This window comes from Melozone crissalis, unplaced genomic scaffold (genome assembly GCF_028551555.1).
Source record: "Melozone crissalis strain CALT ecotype California unplaced genomic scaffold, PUWL_Pcris_2 ptg000006l_1, whole genome shotgun sequence".
Classification (NCBI taxonomy): Eukaryota; Metazoa; Chordata; class Aves; order Passeriformes; family Passerellidae; genus Melozone; species Melozone crissalis.
In genome coordinates, this window is record NW_026535784.1 from 46528842 (window position 1) to 46547902 (window position 19061).

Genomic DNA, 19061 nt, shown 5'->3' on the forward strand with positions numbered 1-19061 from the left:
CATTTTATTGATTCTTCACTAAATGATGGGACAAAAGAGATTCAGTATTATTCTCTGTCACCATGATATTTTCTGAAAAATCCTCTTTGCCCAGGATTTTCTCCTGAGAAGCTGAGAGGCCTCAAAAAAGAATGAAAACAATAATTATCTGATTACTTGGGAATGTGGTCTGGAGATTGTTTACCAACAGGTGCATCTTTGATTGGTTTCATGTGAATTGTTTTTAATTAATGACCAATCACCATCAGCTGTGTTGGACTCTGAGGAGTCAGCCACAAGCATTCATTATCATTCTTATTTAGCCTTCTGATGTACCCTCTCTCTTTCTTTAGCATAGTTTTAGTATATAATTTCTTTTAATATAATATAGTGTCATAAAATAATCAATCAGCCTTCTGAGAACATGGAGTCAAATTCTCATCTCTCACCTCATCCTGGGGACCTCACAACACCAAAATTCTCTACATTTATTAGGTAACTGTGCCATCTATATTGCATCATTAGGAAAACACCACCATTCTAATGGAAAATGTACCAAACCAGGATTCCTACTTCTTCTTTATTACTTGTGTCTTTGGCATGGGTACAACACAGAGACATGGGCAGGAAATCAATACAGACTGTGGTTATACCTCAGCTTACCCTTAGCAGAATGGAGGTATTGGTGGCGCTCACCTGCTGCTGTGAAACAGCAGAAAGCACACAAAAACACCCTGCAATTTAAACGCTATTTAAATCACGATGGTGCTTCCAATATTTCAGCAGTGAGTCACTAGCAGTGATCATATTCAAAGTGTGTGCCAAAGAACAGATGCTGCCACTGAATGGGCAGCATTATCTTTCCTGCGTGGATTGTCTGCAAGTGGCACATATCCACGCCGAACTGTGGAATCATCTTTCTAATAGATCAACTCCTTCTGCAGAAAAATCTGGCAAGCAACCTGTGGCACAGATGGCTTTACTGAGGAGACACAAGACTGTTCATGTCTGGAACACAGGTGTTTCTTACCCTGAATTTGCTCGCCAACCAACCTGTTGCCCAGCCAGAAGTCACATTTCTACTTTCTATTTAAATCAGATGAGTCACAGTCATTGCCAGAAATCCAGAAGAGTTTTCCTATTATCACCAGTATTAATTATCCTCCTTAGTGATCAAAGCCAAAGTTAGCATGTAGAAACAGATCAATGCTAAAGACAAAGTTGCTACCTTGTCTCCCAGCTCAATGCCACTATTATTTAGCATTGCATTTCCTGTTTTTTACTGAACAGCCATCACTTCCAGTCTACACATGTGTGCACAAGAACAGAGTACCCTTCTGTAGTCAGCATCATCTAGAGGGTTAAACCCGGCTGGTAATGTAAAAGAAACATCCCCAAACATTCTCCTTATAACCAAAACTATTCTCAATTTAAGAGTCTGTGAAGTTGGCCTGGAAATACTAATAAACAAAGCAAGAAAAATTGATCAAAGTCTCTGTTGGAAATGTCCTTCCTGGGCATACAAAACCATGTCACAAGGCAGAGGTCTACAGGGAGGTCTCCTGGCCTGCAGTGGTGGTGTGCAGCTGGTCTGGCACTGGGCACACCAGCCTGGCTGTGCTCAGAGCCTCCTGCAGAGGAGAGCTCCAGGCCCAGAGCCTCTGAAGCTCTGCAGACCTGGCTGATATATTCAATTGCAGGTACTCAGTATTTGCAGGTGCTCCAGCTGAGATCCGAATTCAGGTGACAGCTTCACCAAACTTGCCATTATTGCGTCAGCTACCATCTAAGAAAGAATTTAGGAAATGAAGCATGAACTCACACACCTTCTTCTCACTGAACAATCTTTTTGACACTGAAGAAAGCACAAGAAACATGTGAGTATCTTAAACACAGAGCATGCTCAGGAAAAGCGCCCTTCACAGACTATGGGTCTAAATTTTCTTAAATGAGCAGCCTGGCAGGAGCACTCAGACCTAACATAAACCATAAGAACCATTTAGTGGAAAAGCTCAGGCACATGGTGTGACTTGTGGGGCTGTTCAGAGCAGGACCAGGAGTGGGACTTTAGTGAGCCTGTGGGTCCCTTCTAACTCATAACATTCTATGATTCTTGCACAAGGCTTTGTTTAATCATGGGACCAGATCTCCTCTCACTTTTTTGTTCTCTGGTCCCCCATAACTTTCTTTGCCCTCTCTGTTTTATACAGAGGGAGCAAGTCCCCTAATCCATTTTGGAGAAAGCCTAATAATCAGGGCATCCTAGAACAAAATATGCTGGTTTTCAGGCATCTCATACAGGAATACCAGGATGCATATGCAGCAAGGATTTTACAACTTGAATAAAATGAACGGCATATATTAAATAACTCATAAGCTAAAACACCTCTTACACCCTTATTAAAAAGAAACATCTACAAGTAGATGCAAAGCTCTTACTTTTTTTTTCAGCTCACACTATTATCAGGAGATGAGAAAGATGGCACTATTCACTAATGGCAATAAATTAATCCATCCACCTGTATCATTGTGTTCCACCTAAATCACAAGGCCCTCACCGTGCACTTCTGTTATCTCAAGCCTGGCTTACAGTCATTAGCTCATCCTCCCTCTGATGGCATTTCAGATGTGAGAACATTCTCCTCAGAGTATCTGGCTGATAAATACCAACTGATTCAGCTGTGGAGCTAAAGGTGAATGTGCCCGCCATAAATATTCACTGGCTGATCTGCACAAAAGACCACTTTATTTGTACAGATGATGAGAAAAGCCATTGTATAACAAAAAACACTGTTCAAATTCTTATCAAGAACAGCTTTACAATCTACCACAGTGATTTCCTTCTTCCACAACACTGGCTAACATGACAGCAACTATTAACTGTGGCAATGCACTGTACACTAGGGAGGTGTGCAGCTCCAGCTGGACTCTGATGGTGCCCCTGCTCAGTGTAAAGACTTGTGCAAAGTGTTTGCTTTCCTGTGCACAGGCTGACCTCCATTAACATGGTTAAGATCCAGACAAAGGAAAATGACAATTTAGCAGGATGATTGAGTAACAGTCCTTCATTTTACTTTCACAGCAGTGGGATTCCCTCACATTAACCACCTTATACGTAATTTGTTGTACCTCTGAATTAAAATTAATTATAAATAAATCATCCCAGCTCTTTCATATTGTCATTTTGGAACTAAGAAGGACAAGTTACTTGAGCAATTTCAGCTGGATGATCTAAATTCAGAGAATATAGCAGTAGTTCAAACTCATGAGAAATAAATTAAAGCCCAAATTCTTAATTACATACAAAATCTCATTTATATTATCAGAATTTCTGCAGCTTAAGAAGTGGGCATATATCTTGGGAGAAACTGAACATTTGTAAATGGCACAAATGACTGGGGTCTTTTCCCCCCTTATTTGCACATTTCTGAAATTTTACACATAAAAAAGAAGACACAAATTTGTCTCAAATTTTTTAGTATCACTGAACTGAGAAAAAAGAAAAAAATACTCTGGTATACTTTTTTCTTTTTTTGAAGACATTTCCATTTCAAGTTAAAATATAAGCAGGTGATTTCAATTTTTGTTGTTTGATATGAACGATTTTAGGACTAGTGAAATGTTTATATAATCCCTATTTTAAAGGTTCATTCAAATGTCATTTACATTAGTTACTTTTGTGTCACATTATGACTTACTAGAAATTATCCTTTAAATAAGCAAAATCAATACAAATGGTCTTTAACAGCTGAATCTGTGGTGGGGGAAAGATATGAACAGTTGCAGATTTCAAATCCTGCATGACTTCAGTTTTGAACCTTACTGAGGGCTGACATAAGATGCTTCCTTTGAGTTTCTTTTTGCCTATTTTTTTGACTGGAAAGAAAGAGGAAAAAAGCAAAGAATAAAAAAGATAAATAAGAATGAAGCTAGAACTAATCCTTCAGAGTATCTGCTGTCACTGTAACTTCTTAAAAAATAGAAAGGAATTCAGATTGTGATCACTTGTGAAGGCTGACGTGGCAATATATTCTATCCATGTACTTTTGACTGTATAACCTGCTTTCTATCTCTTCATTCAATTCCCTTTTGACTACAGTTTGCATTTGAGATTTCCAAAAGACTTCTATGGGTTGCCTTTGAGTGAAATAACTTCTTGCAAAGAAATGAATTTTCCCTGCCTAGTGCCTTCAAGTCATGCCAAACTTAAAAAATTATGTGTAAATCCTGTATGAAAGAACTTTATATTTCTGTGTAAATAAAAGTCTTTATTAAATAGCAACTATATATATATATATTTTTTTTTTTTTAGTAAGTCTGTCTGTAAAATTCACCAGCTCTGCTCTGTAAGTCACTGCTACTCCCTGTTGGTTCTCATAAGCATGAGAAACTGTGCATCTCCTTCCAGGGAGACAGAGTAAAGAACAACAAAGAGAACGTCCTTGCAGTGAATAATTTGTGAATATTTGACAGGCTGAGAAATTTGGGGTTCAACCTGCAGAGGAGAAGCTTGTGTGAAGATCTTATAACAACCTTCCAGTACCTGAGGGGGGGCTACAGGGGGGCCAGAGAAGGAATCCATCCCAGGAACTATAGTGATAGGAGAAGGAGTAATAAGTTCAAAAGCAAAGAGGGATGATTTGGGTTAGATATAGGAAGAAATTATTGACTATGAAGGTGGTAAGGCACTGCCACAGGCTGCCCACAGCTGCGGATGTCCCATCCCTGGAGGCATTCAAGGTCAGGTTGGATGGGGCTCTGAGAAACCTGGTTTAGTGGAGGTGTCCCTGCCCGTGGCAGGGCACTGGAACTGAATGGTTCCTAAGGCCCCTTCCAGCCCAAGCCATTCCATGACTGATGCGTGTTATAAACTTCCTTAGGACAAACTGCTCCCCGACTCTCCATCAGTCTCTTCCCAAAGAACATTGCCAGTTGATTAAAACCTTACAGTATAGAAAGAGGAATACTGTATGAGTGAACTGGTGCTGTGAAGAACATAACCTACAAAAGTGAAGCTGATAAGCTAAGATTTAGGAATACCGCTATAATTATTTTCTAGCTCTTTCCTGTCTCTCTGCTTCCTCTTTTCTTTGACTGGTTAAAACTCTCACAGACAAGTTTTCTTTCCAATTTATGATATTAATTGACATTTATGATGTTATTGTGCCAAATCCATGCTTTTTTTTCCCCAATGGTGATACAATTTCTTCAATTCAATGTGTAAAAATTACTTCTCTCAAAAGTTTCCTTATTTGATTACTGTTCATTTATTTAGATGCCAAATCATAAACTTACAAACTTAACTTTCATACTTCTGAGAAGAAAGAGCAATGTCTTGAGAGTTGAAAAATACTTAGCAAACAGTGGCAGATATCAGTACAAGCTTCAGGTATTTAATTATTCTTTAAATAAATCACTGTTCTTCTGATGCAGACTGCATCTACAAATGAAATCTTGTACCTCTGCAAAACCTCAAAATAACACCTAATTTACAGAGTTTTCCCACTGCACAGATATTGGGAGAACACCTACAGTTTTATTCTGGCCCCAGCTTGCTAACACAAGATGGGACTGTCAGGAAAAACCTTTGAACACTTTAACCATCCCTTCCCTAAGGACTGTAACATGAGGGAGTGACAAACTCTCTTATCTTCTGACATATTCCCTTACAGTTCCTGCAATACATTCCTCCAACTGTTCTGTGGCTGAAAAGTAGAAGCATGCCCACTTTTTTACTCAAGAAACTTTATAGAATAATTGAGAAGTTGAATCATTTCAGGGTCGCCCAAATGATATACTCAATTTGCAGTGGTAAAGTCAATCAGCAAATGCAAGTTGTGACAGAAGTTCTCACCTGACACACTAAAGTTACGCAGATGAAAATTAATGCTCCTTTCCTAATCTGAATGACGCAATAAATACTAATGGAAAAAAAAAAAGTTCAGTAATAAGCTTGAATTAATTACATGTTTGTTGAGGCACAGTGAAGCAAATGAGTACGGGAAGCTGGCAAAGAGCCACATGAGTAATAAACAGTTTTAAGACTGTCTGGAGACAGACTTGAGAATATTATAGTCATCAAGCAGCTGAAAACAGCCTCAGGGTAATTATAAGCATTTGCAATCGATTAAAGAGAGCATGATTCTTTTATGAGTCTTTATTAAACTTGCATTAAAACTTAAAACAATTAGAAAATGTTATGGTTTCAAGCACATCTATGTCAGTGGTCATCATATTTATTTCTGGAAAACATATGTGCAGGAAAGAGATCCACAGGACCACTTATTTTATACTGATATTAAAGGAAATGCTGGGAATTTGGGGCCCATACATGGAGATGGGCATTATCTCAGAATATCACCCCTCTTGAAATGCAGGAGGGTAGCCCTTCTGCAAGCAGCTCAGCCTTTCAGATTTCAGGTACAACCCTTGTTTTGCTGGGATCTCTCAATAACAGCGCTTCAATTCTAAACTTTCAAATTTATTTGAAAACCACTGCCTTTCTGGGTTAGGGATGGGGATCATGCTCTTTTATCTTCATGGTTTCACAGACTTGTTTACTTAGGCTGAACTTCTCCGTAATGCAAATGTCACTGCGCTCACCTTAAGATTCTATTTCATTTTGTCTCTTTCTGCAAAATCCTCTCTCAGACTGAGCTTGAGACACCTTCTACTGGCCAGGTACCTCACACTGCTGCCTTCATCCTTTCCTTGTGTGGAACTAAACTGAAACCCCTGTATTTGATAAAGGAACAAGAAGGGAGATCCATGAGGAAGTTTTTCAAGACAGATGCCCACTAAAGTCTTTTTTACTGCTAACCTCCTCCATTCTGTTCCAGCCAAGTCTTGGCAATTACTTCTTCAACAACTTCTGTTTCCTGTGGGAATGCCTCCTTCAGCCTCACAGAGCAAATCCCCTTCATAGCCTTAAAGCTTGCTTTTTCTCTCTTCTTTACAAAAGTCAAAATTAAAATAACGCCTAAGGGAATGGCAAATATCCATTGCCAAATATTTGCAGTATTAGTTGGAAGGTCAAAAAACTGTAAGGAAAGATATCTTAGTTCTGGAATCAGTAAATATTTCATAGATCTCCAGTGATGGCTGCATACCAAAAGCATGCTGGGATGAAATACACAAGGTTAGGCCAAAAACCGGGAAAGAGAAGTGGGGTTTTAATTTTATATTAAAAGAAAAAAAAAAGAATTTTTTTCTTTTAATAAAAAATACAGAAGGGTTTTAAAATGTTAATATCACCACAATAAAAGAATTGGGATGAAGATAAAATTAATTTTCCAGAAAAAGTCTTATTCCCTCAGCCTTTCAATAGGAAGACTGCAGAATCTTTCTATCCACTTTAGCAGCAACAAAACATTAAAAATAAATGTTTCCAAGCAGCTCAACTTTCTGTCTTTCATCTTAGAAATGCAGAGATACCTACACTGTAAATTGCACGAGATTCACAACTATGTTCTTGCAGAGATTGACTGGTTCATTCATAAAGTTCATTCATACAGAAAAGGTTCATTCATACAGAAAAGTAGCTACATTTTTTTCCTGAAAAATACAGTGAGCTGTAAACTGCCCAGGAGTAAAACACAAATTGCAAAAGCTTCTCCCTTGCTGATACACCACAGAGATAAAACCCAACAGTATGCGGGGACTGCAGCTCACTCTGCCCATTTGGCCTGGGCTCACACACACATGAAATGTGTCTTTTTCATGTTGTGACTGGCCACTGTCATGGGCCAGTCTGTGGATCACGTATGATTTGCCGTTTCAAACTGCATTTTGCTTGCTTTGAACTTGAAACCATAAATATTAATAACTTGGCAAACTTGCTCAAAGTGTTTACAGATGGCAGTGGTTCTTTTTATAAACCCAAACTCGGCAATTTCCAAAGGGATAAGTTATACATTTACAGTGTCCAATCTCAAAATGCCTTCACTGAAAGGGTGCTGATGCTCCTAAGGAAGAATTCAGACAGGAGGAGGAGCTTCCCAGTCTCTACATCTGCTTGTGAGGAGGAGATGCACAAACCCCCTCTGCACAACGATCCTACACGTTGAGCTGAGCAGTCAAGAATGAAGCGAGTAGGAGCTGATTTGGCTGCCTAAATGGTTTGGCTTCTACACGCTGCGTGGATAGTAATTTTAATGGCAGTTTGAGAAAGGCATCAGTCTACTGCATAATTCTGCTGCATTTCATGCCGCCTACTCTTTATCTCTGCAAGAAGACTCTGTTTAACAGCGTTTGAAGAAGTGCAGAATTGTTCTTGAATGCTTTTAATATCCATGTATTAAATTTTCCTAAACAAAATCAGATTTCACGTCCTGGACAGGCCCTAACTTGTTCTACTTGTTCTACCAGGGGGACTGGCAGCACTGGGATTTGCTCTAGATCATGCTTGCAGAATGCAAGGATTAGGGAAAAGACAACTTCTTCTGATTTTCAAGAGTTCATCTGAATTTATACACTAACAATACAATTATAGTAAATGAAATACAGCACATATCACCTAAGCCTGCTCACTTTAGGATGTTCTTTCTTTCTTCTCACATCCCCACTTATTAATTAAGTTCCTACTCTATGCTGGCTTCACATTTGTTACTAGGGAGGCTCTGCCACTTAGAAAAGACTATGGCTCTTCTGGAGTCTTTACTTAGCATAACAAAGTCAACAGTAGAAAAATAAGATTTTTTACAATTATCAAGGCGTCATTTGTTTTGTCTTAAAATAGTCAGCCTATCTTCAAATTTCTTAGAAAAGAAACAAAACTTGAAAACTTAGATGTCAATTATTTCAGAAATTCATTTCTACCTCACTTTTACAACATCCAGTTAGTTATGACTTAATGAAAGAATTGCATCTTTCGAAGACTTAACTTTCCTTATCAGTAAAGAACCTTTGAGTAGACTCGAAGTTTCTAAGATTTAGATGTTAGTACAGTAGTGTTAAAACAGTAAAACTGAATGTACGCATCTACTTACATTCAAAATAAGAATTTGAGATTGTAAGCAGTATTAACATACGGGATATTGTTCTCAGATCGGCAGAAAACATTTCCATTATAAAAAATTCTCTGATAATGGAAAGCAATCTATGAAAGACTGCAAGATAAAATTCAAAAGCAATTGCATTGATAGGATTTAAAACCTTTGATTTTGATAAATTGACACATAAAGGTTTGCAGCCTTTATGAAATGTGCAAGGCAACTGGTTTAGTGCAGTATGTACTTTGGATAAGATCCTAATTTTACTGTAGGAAAATTTGTTTACTGTAGAAAAATATGAAAGGCCCATTTTCTTCCACAGAGCAAAATTATTGTTGGAAATAATTTCAGTAATACAACTAAAGTATTTTGTTTTAAATAATTCAATTAAATGACTACACAAAATAACTTATTGGAAAGGAAAGGAGTTCTGATAGTTGCTGGAATCTGTCTATTATTGCTTTGACATTTTCTAACATAGAAAAAGATGGCAAGAATGAGACAAATAAAAGCATCAACATGCACCAGAATCTATATCCCCATTATTTGTCAAGTGTCATTTACTGCTATGGAGACACTACTTCATGTTATGATACACACCTTGAGAAGGAATGTTTGCTGCACATGAAAAATATCACCAGGGCAAGAAATTGCTGCTCGCACAGGTGTCAGTTTTGCAGACAGCTGTGCACAGCATATCAATAATCTGCTCCTAATACGAAATCAATTCTAATGCAGGTATCAAACTCCCACCTACTTTAATGTTTAGTACTAAATGTTCTATTAAGATGTCTAATAGTAACTGCTGCAAGCAGTTTCACTGAGCAAAGCTTTTAGCAAGAATTTTATTTTAGGTCTGTATGAGCTGAGAAAATAAATAAGTCTCACTGCAGCAGAACCTCTCAGGGAAGGTGAGGTACAAGACTGGAATCTCCCAGAGGAAATTGCAACCACCCTAAACTGCACTGATGCTGACCAAAGGGATGGATTATTCCTGGACCTCCGCCCCATATCTGCATCACCAATCTTGACTTCTTCCTAAAATAGGCACAGAAGCTAATGGCCATGTTCCCTTCCTCAGGGTCTTCTGGAGTTCTTGGGCCAACTCTCTTTTTAAAAATTCCAACTGACGCTTGAAGAGTTCTCTTTTGTAAAAATATTCCATGCCTAGAGACCCATCTAAAACGTGGCTTTCTCACACATTACAGAATTATTAGAGTTGGATGAAATTTCAGGACATTATACTGTCCAACCTGCTGCTCAAAGTATGATAAATACTGAATTCAGACTTATTCACTCTGTAATCCACTAAAAAGTGATTCTAGTTCCTCTTTTCATGCCTTAATTTCTTCATGCCTCTCTCTGTGCTAGTTCTTCTTCCATCAAGAGAGAATCCAGGAAGAGAAAATGCAAACTGCTAATATAGGAGAAATTTTTTCAGTTTACCAATAAAATAGCAGGAAAAGGGGAGAAATTATATAATTTGTGAATATTTATAACAATGTGGCAAGATTACTTTCTAGGGGCTACTAATCAAAAAATGTCATCATGGTCTGTGAAAAACTGCTGTCATAGATCAAGAACTAGGTAAAAGGATTGTGAACAGGCAAAACACAATGATTTTGAAACCTAATGGTGAAACGTAATGGTTTCATCTGAAACAGGGCAGCAAAGGATTAGATGAGCATTCCAGTATGAGCAAGAAAAAGAAATGGAGAGCCAGTTATCAAAGGAAAGAATGAGAGGCCTCAAGTTAGATATGCTGATCTCAAAGTTCTGCTCTCTTTGTTATTAAAAATGAAGAGGGAAACCTCTCAATCAATGAAATGAAATCAGCATCTTTATAAAATCTTTATAAAGAAACAGTAAGAAGCAAAAGAATACAGAAATGGCTTGCTGCCCTAGGATGGCTGTTGAAATCAAGGATTTTGCTTGATGCAGTCTAAAGAAACATACTATTGCACAGCTAATAGCTCTACTCCGAGTTGTAGGGTAATTTAAATATCAGCTTACATTTAAAATCATTTTATCCATGGTATGAATTCCAAACTATGTACACACACCCCTCAACTCAAAAAAACAACCTAAAATCACCCCCCAAAAAATGCCCAAGCCACACAAATGGTTAGAAAGGGAACAGACTGCTCAGAATATAATAAATGCAGAATGTTGGGGGTTTTTTGCACCTTGTCCTGATGTCTGGGATGGCGATCGCTAATCAGAGTCAGATTACCAGCCTCTCTTGGTTAGTAAGGCACTACTTGTTGACTACTGAGTTCTGAATGCTGGTACAGAGTCTAAATATTTGCCACAGGTCACATCTGAGGATGTTGTGTCACTGAATGAGCTATTGCTTGGAAACTAATTCCTTGCAGGCAGGCAAGCATCTGTGTTACATAAGTCACACCATTATGAAGTTCTCACCCAGATATAAAGGACAAAATAGCATGGCGTCTGAACTGTATTTTTAAATTAAATAACGAAACTTGAATAATTTAAACCCAGTATTTTCAAATATAACTATTCAAAGATATTAATTATAAAATTTGCTTGAGGCTTTTGAACTCAAAAATACATGCAAAAAAGATACCCCTTAAATTAAAAGTTTATAGTTGTCTTCATAGGTACCTGGCATTTAAATACACAAACTCATAATTTCTGAGCAAAAATACTCTGCTGTGAGATTTTTAGGTTTCATTTTTAGGGGTTTTTGTGTGTGTGTTCCTTATGCCATGGCTGGTGCTTTTAGGTGCTGCTCTGTTATAGAGAAGAATTCTCCTATTCATCACTTTCTAGTCTTCTAATTTAGGAATTTATTATGTAGGCAGGGAACAAAAATCAATAACACCTGACCCAAATGAACCAGATATTATGCACAGTAAATCGCTGAAGTGAGCATTTTTCTATAACTTAAAGATTAAACTTTGAACATAAGTTTTAAAATGCTCATCCAAGGCAGTCATGATTACTTATGAATATTGGATGCATCTGAAGAAAACAGGTCTGGTTGCAAAGCAATTTTTCACAGAAATAAAGATTGTTAAATTTGTTAGATAATGCAGCCTACCGGAGAAATCTTTCCAGTTCTCCTGTCAGCTGTAAAAAATATTTGGGCCAAAATTGGCTGATTCACTGAGCTGGATGGTGCAGTCTTGTGACACTGCCATCTGTGTCACACTTACTCTATCACACAAAAACGACCAATTCAGCACCTTTCAGGAACACTGAATGAACTCAAAACAGACGGGATGTTGTCTTGTCCAAGCCCTCCTCCTCCTCAACTTCTTCACTCTTGAGAACTTATTTCTGCATGTTTTATATTTATGACTAGCACCTTGTTCTTGCCAAACCTCTGACCTACATTCACCATCGCTTCGGGTTATGGCCAGAAAGTATATGCCAACAAACAGAAGAGATTCACCACACAATAAACAAATCTACAGAATGCAAAGCTTATACGTTGCATCTTCAATTGTCATTTTATGTTTCTACTGCCCAAAAAAAACAAGAGAGCTGGCTAAAAAGTTTTATGCTTCATAAACACGGGTAGAATAGAAAAACACATAAGTTCTTAATTAATCAGCCAACTCTAACAAAGACATTATCAAATAAACCTGTAAATGTTGATGGATTTTAGAAATAGATTTCTCTGAGGTGCTGTAAAATAGTGCCAGAACCATAAATGTTCGCAAGCAAAACATAATCTGTTGGAAGACCATAAAGCCGTAACGCGACAATTTTCAACAGGATTACGGATTTGACAAAAACCACCCTGATAAATACTTACTTACCATAGTCATTATCGTAAAAAATAATGAATTTCTGCCAGGCGTATTCTGTGACCACCCTGAGGATGACATCATTTAGGTAGACGGGGGGCCGCACGGAGAGCGTGTAGTCATCGTTGCGGTTGCTCCTGGTGAGCCCACAGCCGCTCCTCGGCGTTCCTGCCGGGGCGCGCTGGATGAAGAGGTGAGGGATGTGCATGGCATCGGCCAGAGACTGCAGGGATCCTGCTGACGTGCACCCAATGGAGCTGACAAGGGCCAGGATGCCTTGGTTCATCAGGTCACAGGCTGTAAGAAAACAAAGAGACGTGGGGAGTGAGAGAGGTTCAGCGCACACAGCCTGTTTTGCTGCTGAAATACACTGGGAGCTGAAACACAGCAATCCAATCAAGGAAATATGGGTACATTTTTTATATTGAGTAATCCAGATCTAAAATTCATCAAAATCACAAAGCCAGTCTATTCCCTTTGAGGTTTCTTGTGGTCTAAGCTTGAAGATTGTCATGTCCATCCCTTCTCAAAAACACTAAGAACTGATTTTGGCTATGGAATTAACATGACCACCCAAGGAGATAAGCACTCTTCAAAGTCTAGCACAACAGCTCGATGAATAATAGCATCTTTGCATTATACAGGGAAAACTTGTAATAACAGCTCAGGCTTGCTGTCAACTTTTGAAGACAACTGAAGAGCATTATGTGCAATAAGTTGTCCAAGGGAAAAAAGTTTCTTCTAGGATTTAAGAGCTATATGTATATAGGATGTATATATCTCACATAAAATTTTCTTTTTCTTTAGAAGAAAAACAACCTTCCCCTCACCCCCAAGCTAGTCTTATAAATAGCAAAATGCTTTCAAAATTCAGTGAACAGTTTCTATACATTTACTTTGCTCACATCTTTAAGACATGAAGTTGACTGCAAAATATAACACCTTAAAACTAACTAATGATCCTATTAGTTACAGTAGACAGCCTTAAGTACATCATCAGTAGCATCCACATTAATAAAATGGTGTTTATCATGAACAATGTTGATGCAATCAGTAAATATCAAAAAAATTTATAATCATTAGGTCTGCAATTTTGAAGGGTTACCCTGTGAATCAGAGTCAAGTGTTTATACTGTGTTTCTGAAAGGCTGGAGAACTTGAATGAAGAAATAACATAGACTTGTAGCATAATTCTCCAGAACACAACCAAGGCTAAATTTGAAATAGTAAAATTTTCACTGGCAAAGTTACACAAGCAGTTAACCTGCATTTACACATGTAAATGAGTAATGGGATGGTAAAACCAATGTGTTTACATATGAATATCTAATACTAAACTGTACAATTATTTCTTCTGCAGGACTACTCTGCACACACAACAGGTGCAGGCCAAAACAAGAAACCCACATGTGAGAATATATTCACCTGAAAATATAAAAACATATTTTAGTGCCAGACCTGTTGTCTCACATCATATGGCTCTTGCTCACAGTGAGTAATATTTTACTTTGCAAACACACTATTGATCTCAATGGGAATATTTGCAGTGTGAGGAATGGAGTTCCACATCAGGCCCATATAGAGATTGACTTTGAAGCCAAAGGACAGCACCAGAGGCCAGGAGTGCTGAGAACCGCTGTCTCCTAAAGCCAGAGCATTATTTTCATTAAGAGAGAGAGATCTGGAACATACAAGGGTGTACTTCCAGGCCCTACTGATGCTGCTGCTGAGGCTTTGTCCCTTGGAGCCCTTCTGAATTCCATCATGCAGATAAATATGGGAGAGAGAGAGCATCCCCACACAGAGGTTTCAAAGTGTTTTGGCTTAGTATAAAGTGTTCTCTCTGTTGCACACTCTGAATACAGCTCAGATTCTGGACTTTAGGTTAAAGGTAATACATTTTTGATAACTTCAAGTATCCTTCTTCAGGAAAGTATCAATATGATTAATAATGGGACAAAAAAATTATTGGTATTTCACAAGTTTCTAAAATTTGGAACATTTCAAAACAATCTTAATAACTATTAATCTTTCATGCTGCTTGTTACAGTCCTTCCTCATCACTTTAATCAAAGATAAAAGGCTTGTCAAGTTAAATTTTTAGGGACATCCTGAACCTCTTTCTTTATTTGGTTTTCCTGTACCAAGGGCTGCAATATCTAGGCTGCATATCCCAGTGAGAGTGCCATGGCTTGAGAAAAAAACCACTATTTTCTGTTGATATATTGCTAGATATTGATATAATTGATATGAAAAAAATAAATGTTAGATTTTTCAAAAGCCTAATTCAACAAAACATTAAGGTTTTTGCCTCTGATGTCACTTGTTCAGATAAAATGTGTGGTGTGACCCACCAGTCAATGAAGCCTGACTTTTAAAAATACCGCCATGTCAAAATGCATTCTAGAAATTGCTTGAAAATGTCTAAATTTCCAGGCACACTTTCAGACTCTCGATAACCACTCCCTGTAATGCCATGGAGTGGGAGATATGCTTTTTATGAAAATTGTTATTGAAACATGAAGAGGAACAAAACAGCATGGAACATTCAGCTCCACAGGACCAAATCTTAATACTGGCAAACAAACTGAATGAAGGATGAAAATCTTCTCCCTTAACACTGCATCACATTTGTTACAATAGCCTCCAGACTGAAGTTGCCTGGGTGTCTCTTTCTTCCATGATATGCTTATGAGAATTGTGCTGGCTGAATTGGGACAATATGCACTTAATTATGCTAAAATAGACCTTACTCCTGCACTCTTAGAGGCTTGCTAATACACAGATTAGCTGCTGGAGAAGGGACAATATCTCAGAGGGAGCTTTTTCTAGAAAATCAATGCCTGAATCGAGAGTTCACCTCTGAGTCAGACTGACAGGATTATTCTTTGAGCAGAAATATAGTTTCTGCAGTATAAACACATACAAAGTAAAGCCTATGTATTATGTAAAATATCATGTATGACATTGAAATATTTCTCAGCCAAGAAGAACTTTTGTTGTCTCCAGTAGAAGAGTTCATTGGTAAAAAGCACAAGATTGAGGTCTATGTACTTTCTCAAGCCTTTTTCCTCCCTCAGTAACACCAGCTCTATTAAATCCTGCTCCTAGTGTTCCAAATCTTTCAATTGCATCTTACCAATGGACTAAAAGCTAGAGTTCAAACATATGAGATCTTGGTTGCATTCCTTCCCCGAGGCTGAAACATCCAAGTTTTGTTTTGCCCCATCTATGTTAAAAACCCACATACTCATATATATCTATATATATATACACACACACACACACTTGAATGCTATCTTGGCATTCAAAACTCTGTCGCAATTTAATTTACTACAACTTCCTTGGTTGGTTGTATTTTCAAGCTGGTGTTTAGTCTACTGCCAATATGATCAAGGAATATTAGTTTACCATCAAGTAGAGAAATAAAAAATATTGCTGTGTCTATAAAGTCCTCAGTCATGCCCTGTAGAAATGCCAAACTCAGATGGACCTGTACACAGCTCCATCACAAATTTAACAAAGGAAGAGCAGGAGTTCAGTAATAGTGTTTCTAAAATATTGACTCAAACTATAAGCTACATTTAAACAGAAGTTGTCCAAATATTAGCTCACTCTTCTAATCACCATGTAGCAGATGTTCTTAACAACTGCATCTTCACCAGCTAAAGGAATAAAACTGATCACATTATTTTCAACATTTCATAGAAAGAATATGAAGAATATCAGTAAGATGACTTGAAATGCTTCACCATTTTATATATATACAGCATGCTGGCATGTACTCAGCATTATGTTTAACTCTCCAGCTTATCTTGGTCTTTTTTCAAAATGCAAAGTTTCTGAATTTTCAACGCTGGTGGGCCAATTGCCAGTAACAAAAAAGCAATCTTTCAGAGTAAAAACTCTTACTAGTTTGGCAGGCATCTAAAGAAAATAAAAAAACGTAATTTTGTGGCTAGTGTGCTATTTATTTTTTTTAAATAAAGAGTACAACCAATTGAATTTGAAATAAATAATTTACATCTAGGCAATCAGCATGTACAAGCATTTCCAGCAAAGCAGAATTTAAATGGCCATGGTAACAAATGTGTCCCTAAAATGAGTTCTCTCTAAAATGGAAAGAATGGTAGGTCCTTAAATAACTACTAGTTGCTGCAATGTAGAAAGAAAACACCCCAAAAAATCTATAAATAAGAGCAAGTTAAAAACAGATGTAAGGATAAATAAGATGCACAAAAAAAAAAAAAGGGACTACTGAGTTTCCACTATTGCTATGAAAGTGAGAATTTTTCTTCTTATTTCTCCCATGTTCTTCTAATAGTAAATCACAACACATCATCCTCATCTACTGTGAACTGACGAGCCAAACTGAAAAAAGTAGTGTAGGATCTCTAGAGACTTGGCTAGCAGTCCAATTTTGCTCCCACTTAAATTGGTTGTTAAACAAAGTCAGAGCAACTCTTAACACCAGGTTTTTGAAAATGCTAAATTCTGTGCATAAATAGTGGGTAGGATCCCTTTAAATAACCAGACACGTATTCTACGGTTCTTTTAAGCTTCTGTAATTTAGAAAGTACCAGGCTCCTTCCAGAAAAGCAGCAGTGTTTGTTTGACTCAGATGATGCTGAGTGAACAAAAATTAGCTCTGAACACTGTTCCCAGAATCATGGTCCCATGGGCCAGCCACACACCTCAGCATCATTCTGCTGGATGTCCTCTTCAAAGCTGACATCATTTCAATCTCAGTGCTCCTGGATGTTTTCCACATTACCCGTGTAGTGTAATGCCTCCAAGCTATTTATCTGAATGTGAATCTGGGGAAGAAAACCTCTCTTGACTGAGATCTCTGATGTGGGATGGAGACTATAAACAGTTTGTTACCCTGTGCATCTGCTCTATGTTTTGAAAATGCTCTAAGGACTTTATCCCCAGGAGGGTTCCATACAGTTGGGCCAAATTTGCTTTCCTTTGATTTCTGCTTAAGGTGAATACAGTCTTTCCACAGAAAGATTTTTTCTTACTCTCTTTTGGAGTCTGTACAATTAACCACCAGAAGAATCCCAGGTTCCCTTGAAGAATACTCAGATTTATTCTCCATCTCATCCAAATGGCCAGGAACGTACACTTTGGTCAGAGGGCAGGGAAAAAAACCTAATCCATAGGAGCCTCAGGTTTTCTCCATACAGTAGTAATGAAGAGAGCACTAATGGATTTATTAAAGCATTCTACAAAGTCACTGTCCCTATTCATGCTAATCCACATCCAAACCAGGATACACATCTGATTCAAGGGTCAAAATACCTAAGCCCTTAGAAATGCATATTAGGCAGCTTCTATGTAGCTTTGGAAATACAAGCTATTATTTCTTGTTCATTTTGAAAATATGCTGTTGGCTGTTCCTCAAATCCTTTCTGAGCTTCATGGTGCTGATGAAGACTGAGGGACCACAGCATACAAATTCTCTGTTGCAAAGGGTAAGGAATAAGGTTAAAATCTGCATTTCTTTCACTATGATGTTCTGCTCCCTCCCAAAATGCATGCCTTTTTTGTCTTTGTCACCTTTAAATGTTCCCCAAACCACCCATGAGTACATTGCAGAAAGATAATATATTCACAAGAAAACAGCCATGAAAAGTGACGAGAAGTTTAAACAGATAAACTACAGGTCTTTTTGTCTGGTGTTCATAATCTCAGATGCAAGAAGTAGAATGAAATGTGATTGAGATCCATGATCAAGTGAGATTGGTCTCAAATTTCTAATAAATCCTTTTAGTCACTTTTAGATGGCAATTCTGCTCTTGCAAATTATTTTTCCTTCATAGCACAATGGTTCATCCCAGACTTAGAGCTGAATTATTTCTAGAAGAATGACAGCACATTTTTAATATATCCTGAAAACCCTTCAGAAGGAAATAAGGATAAAGTGGGGGGGAGGGGAAATTATTGACTGGATTTTAAAGAATATTCTCCTCTGCAATGCAGATAACAGTCTATCCTGTTCCTTTTTTAGATAAGGTTAGAGAATTCCACTTCATTAACATCTTCTCTGTAAACGTTAGTAAAAATTTGCCACTACATTATACACAATTCTGACTAACAGTATTTTAAATTCACTTGTAATTAACCTTTAAGGGATTTTAGTTTGTCCTGACTGTAAAACAAACTTGTGTTTGAGCCTTAGCAGCTGTGCTTTCTAAGCCTTGGGATTTCTTTGTTTGGGAAAAATAATCCAAACTTCTGATACCTAAAACTATTACCAGAAAGCACATTTGCATCTCTGTTGCACAAAACACCACAACGACTTTTGGAA

At 37.7% G+C, this 19061-nt stretch overlaps 1 protein-coding gene across 4 annotated transcripts in view; it reads right to left on the bottom strand.

The window, feature by feature from the left end:
- The window catches only part of GRID2 (glutamate ionotropic receptor delta type subunit 2), a 671892-nt gene that overhangs the window by 268407 nt on the left and 384424 nt on the right, over positions 1–19061 (bottom strand). For all 4 annotated transcript variants that reach the window (XR_008484345.1, XM_054295276.1, XM_054295268.1 and 1 more), the window contains exon 3: positions 12761–13045. Coding sequence is in view for 3 of the 4 variants with exons in the window: in XM_054295276.1 (XP_054151251.1) it covers positions 12761–13045 (285 nt within the window). In the remaining variant the exon portion in view is untranslated. The remainder of the gene's footprint in view (positions 1–12760; positions 13046–19061) is intronic.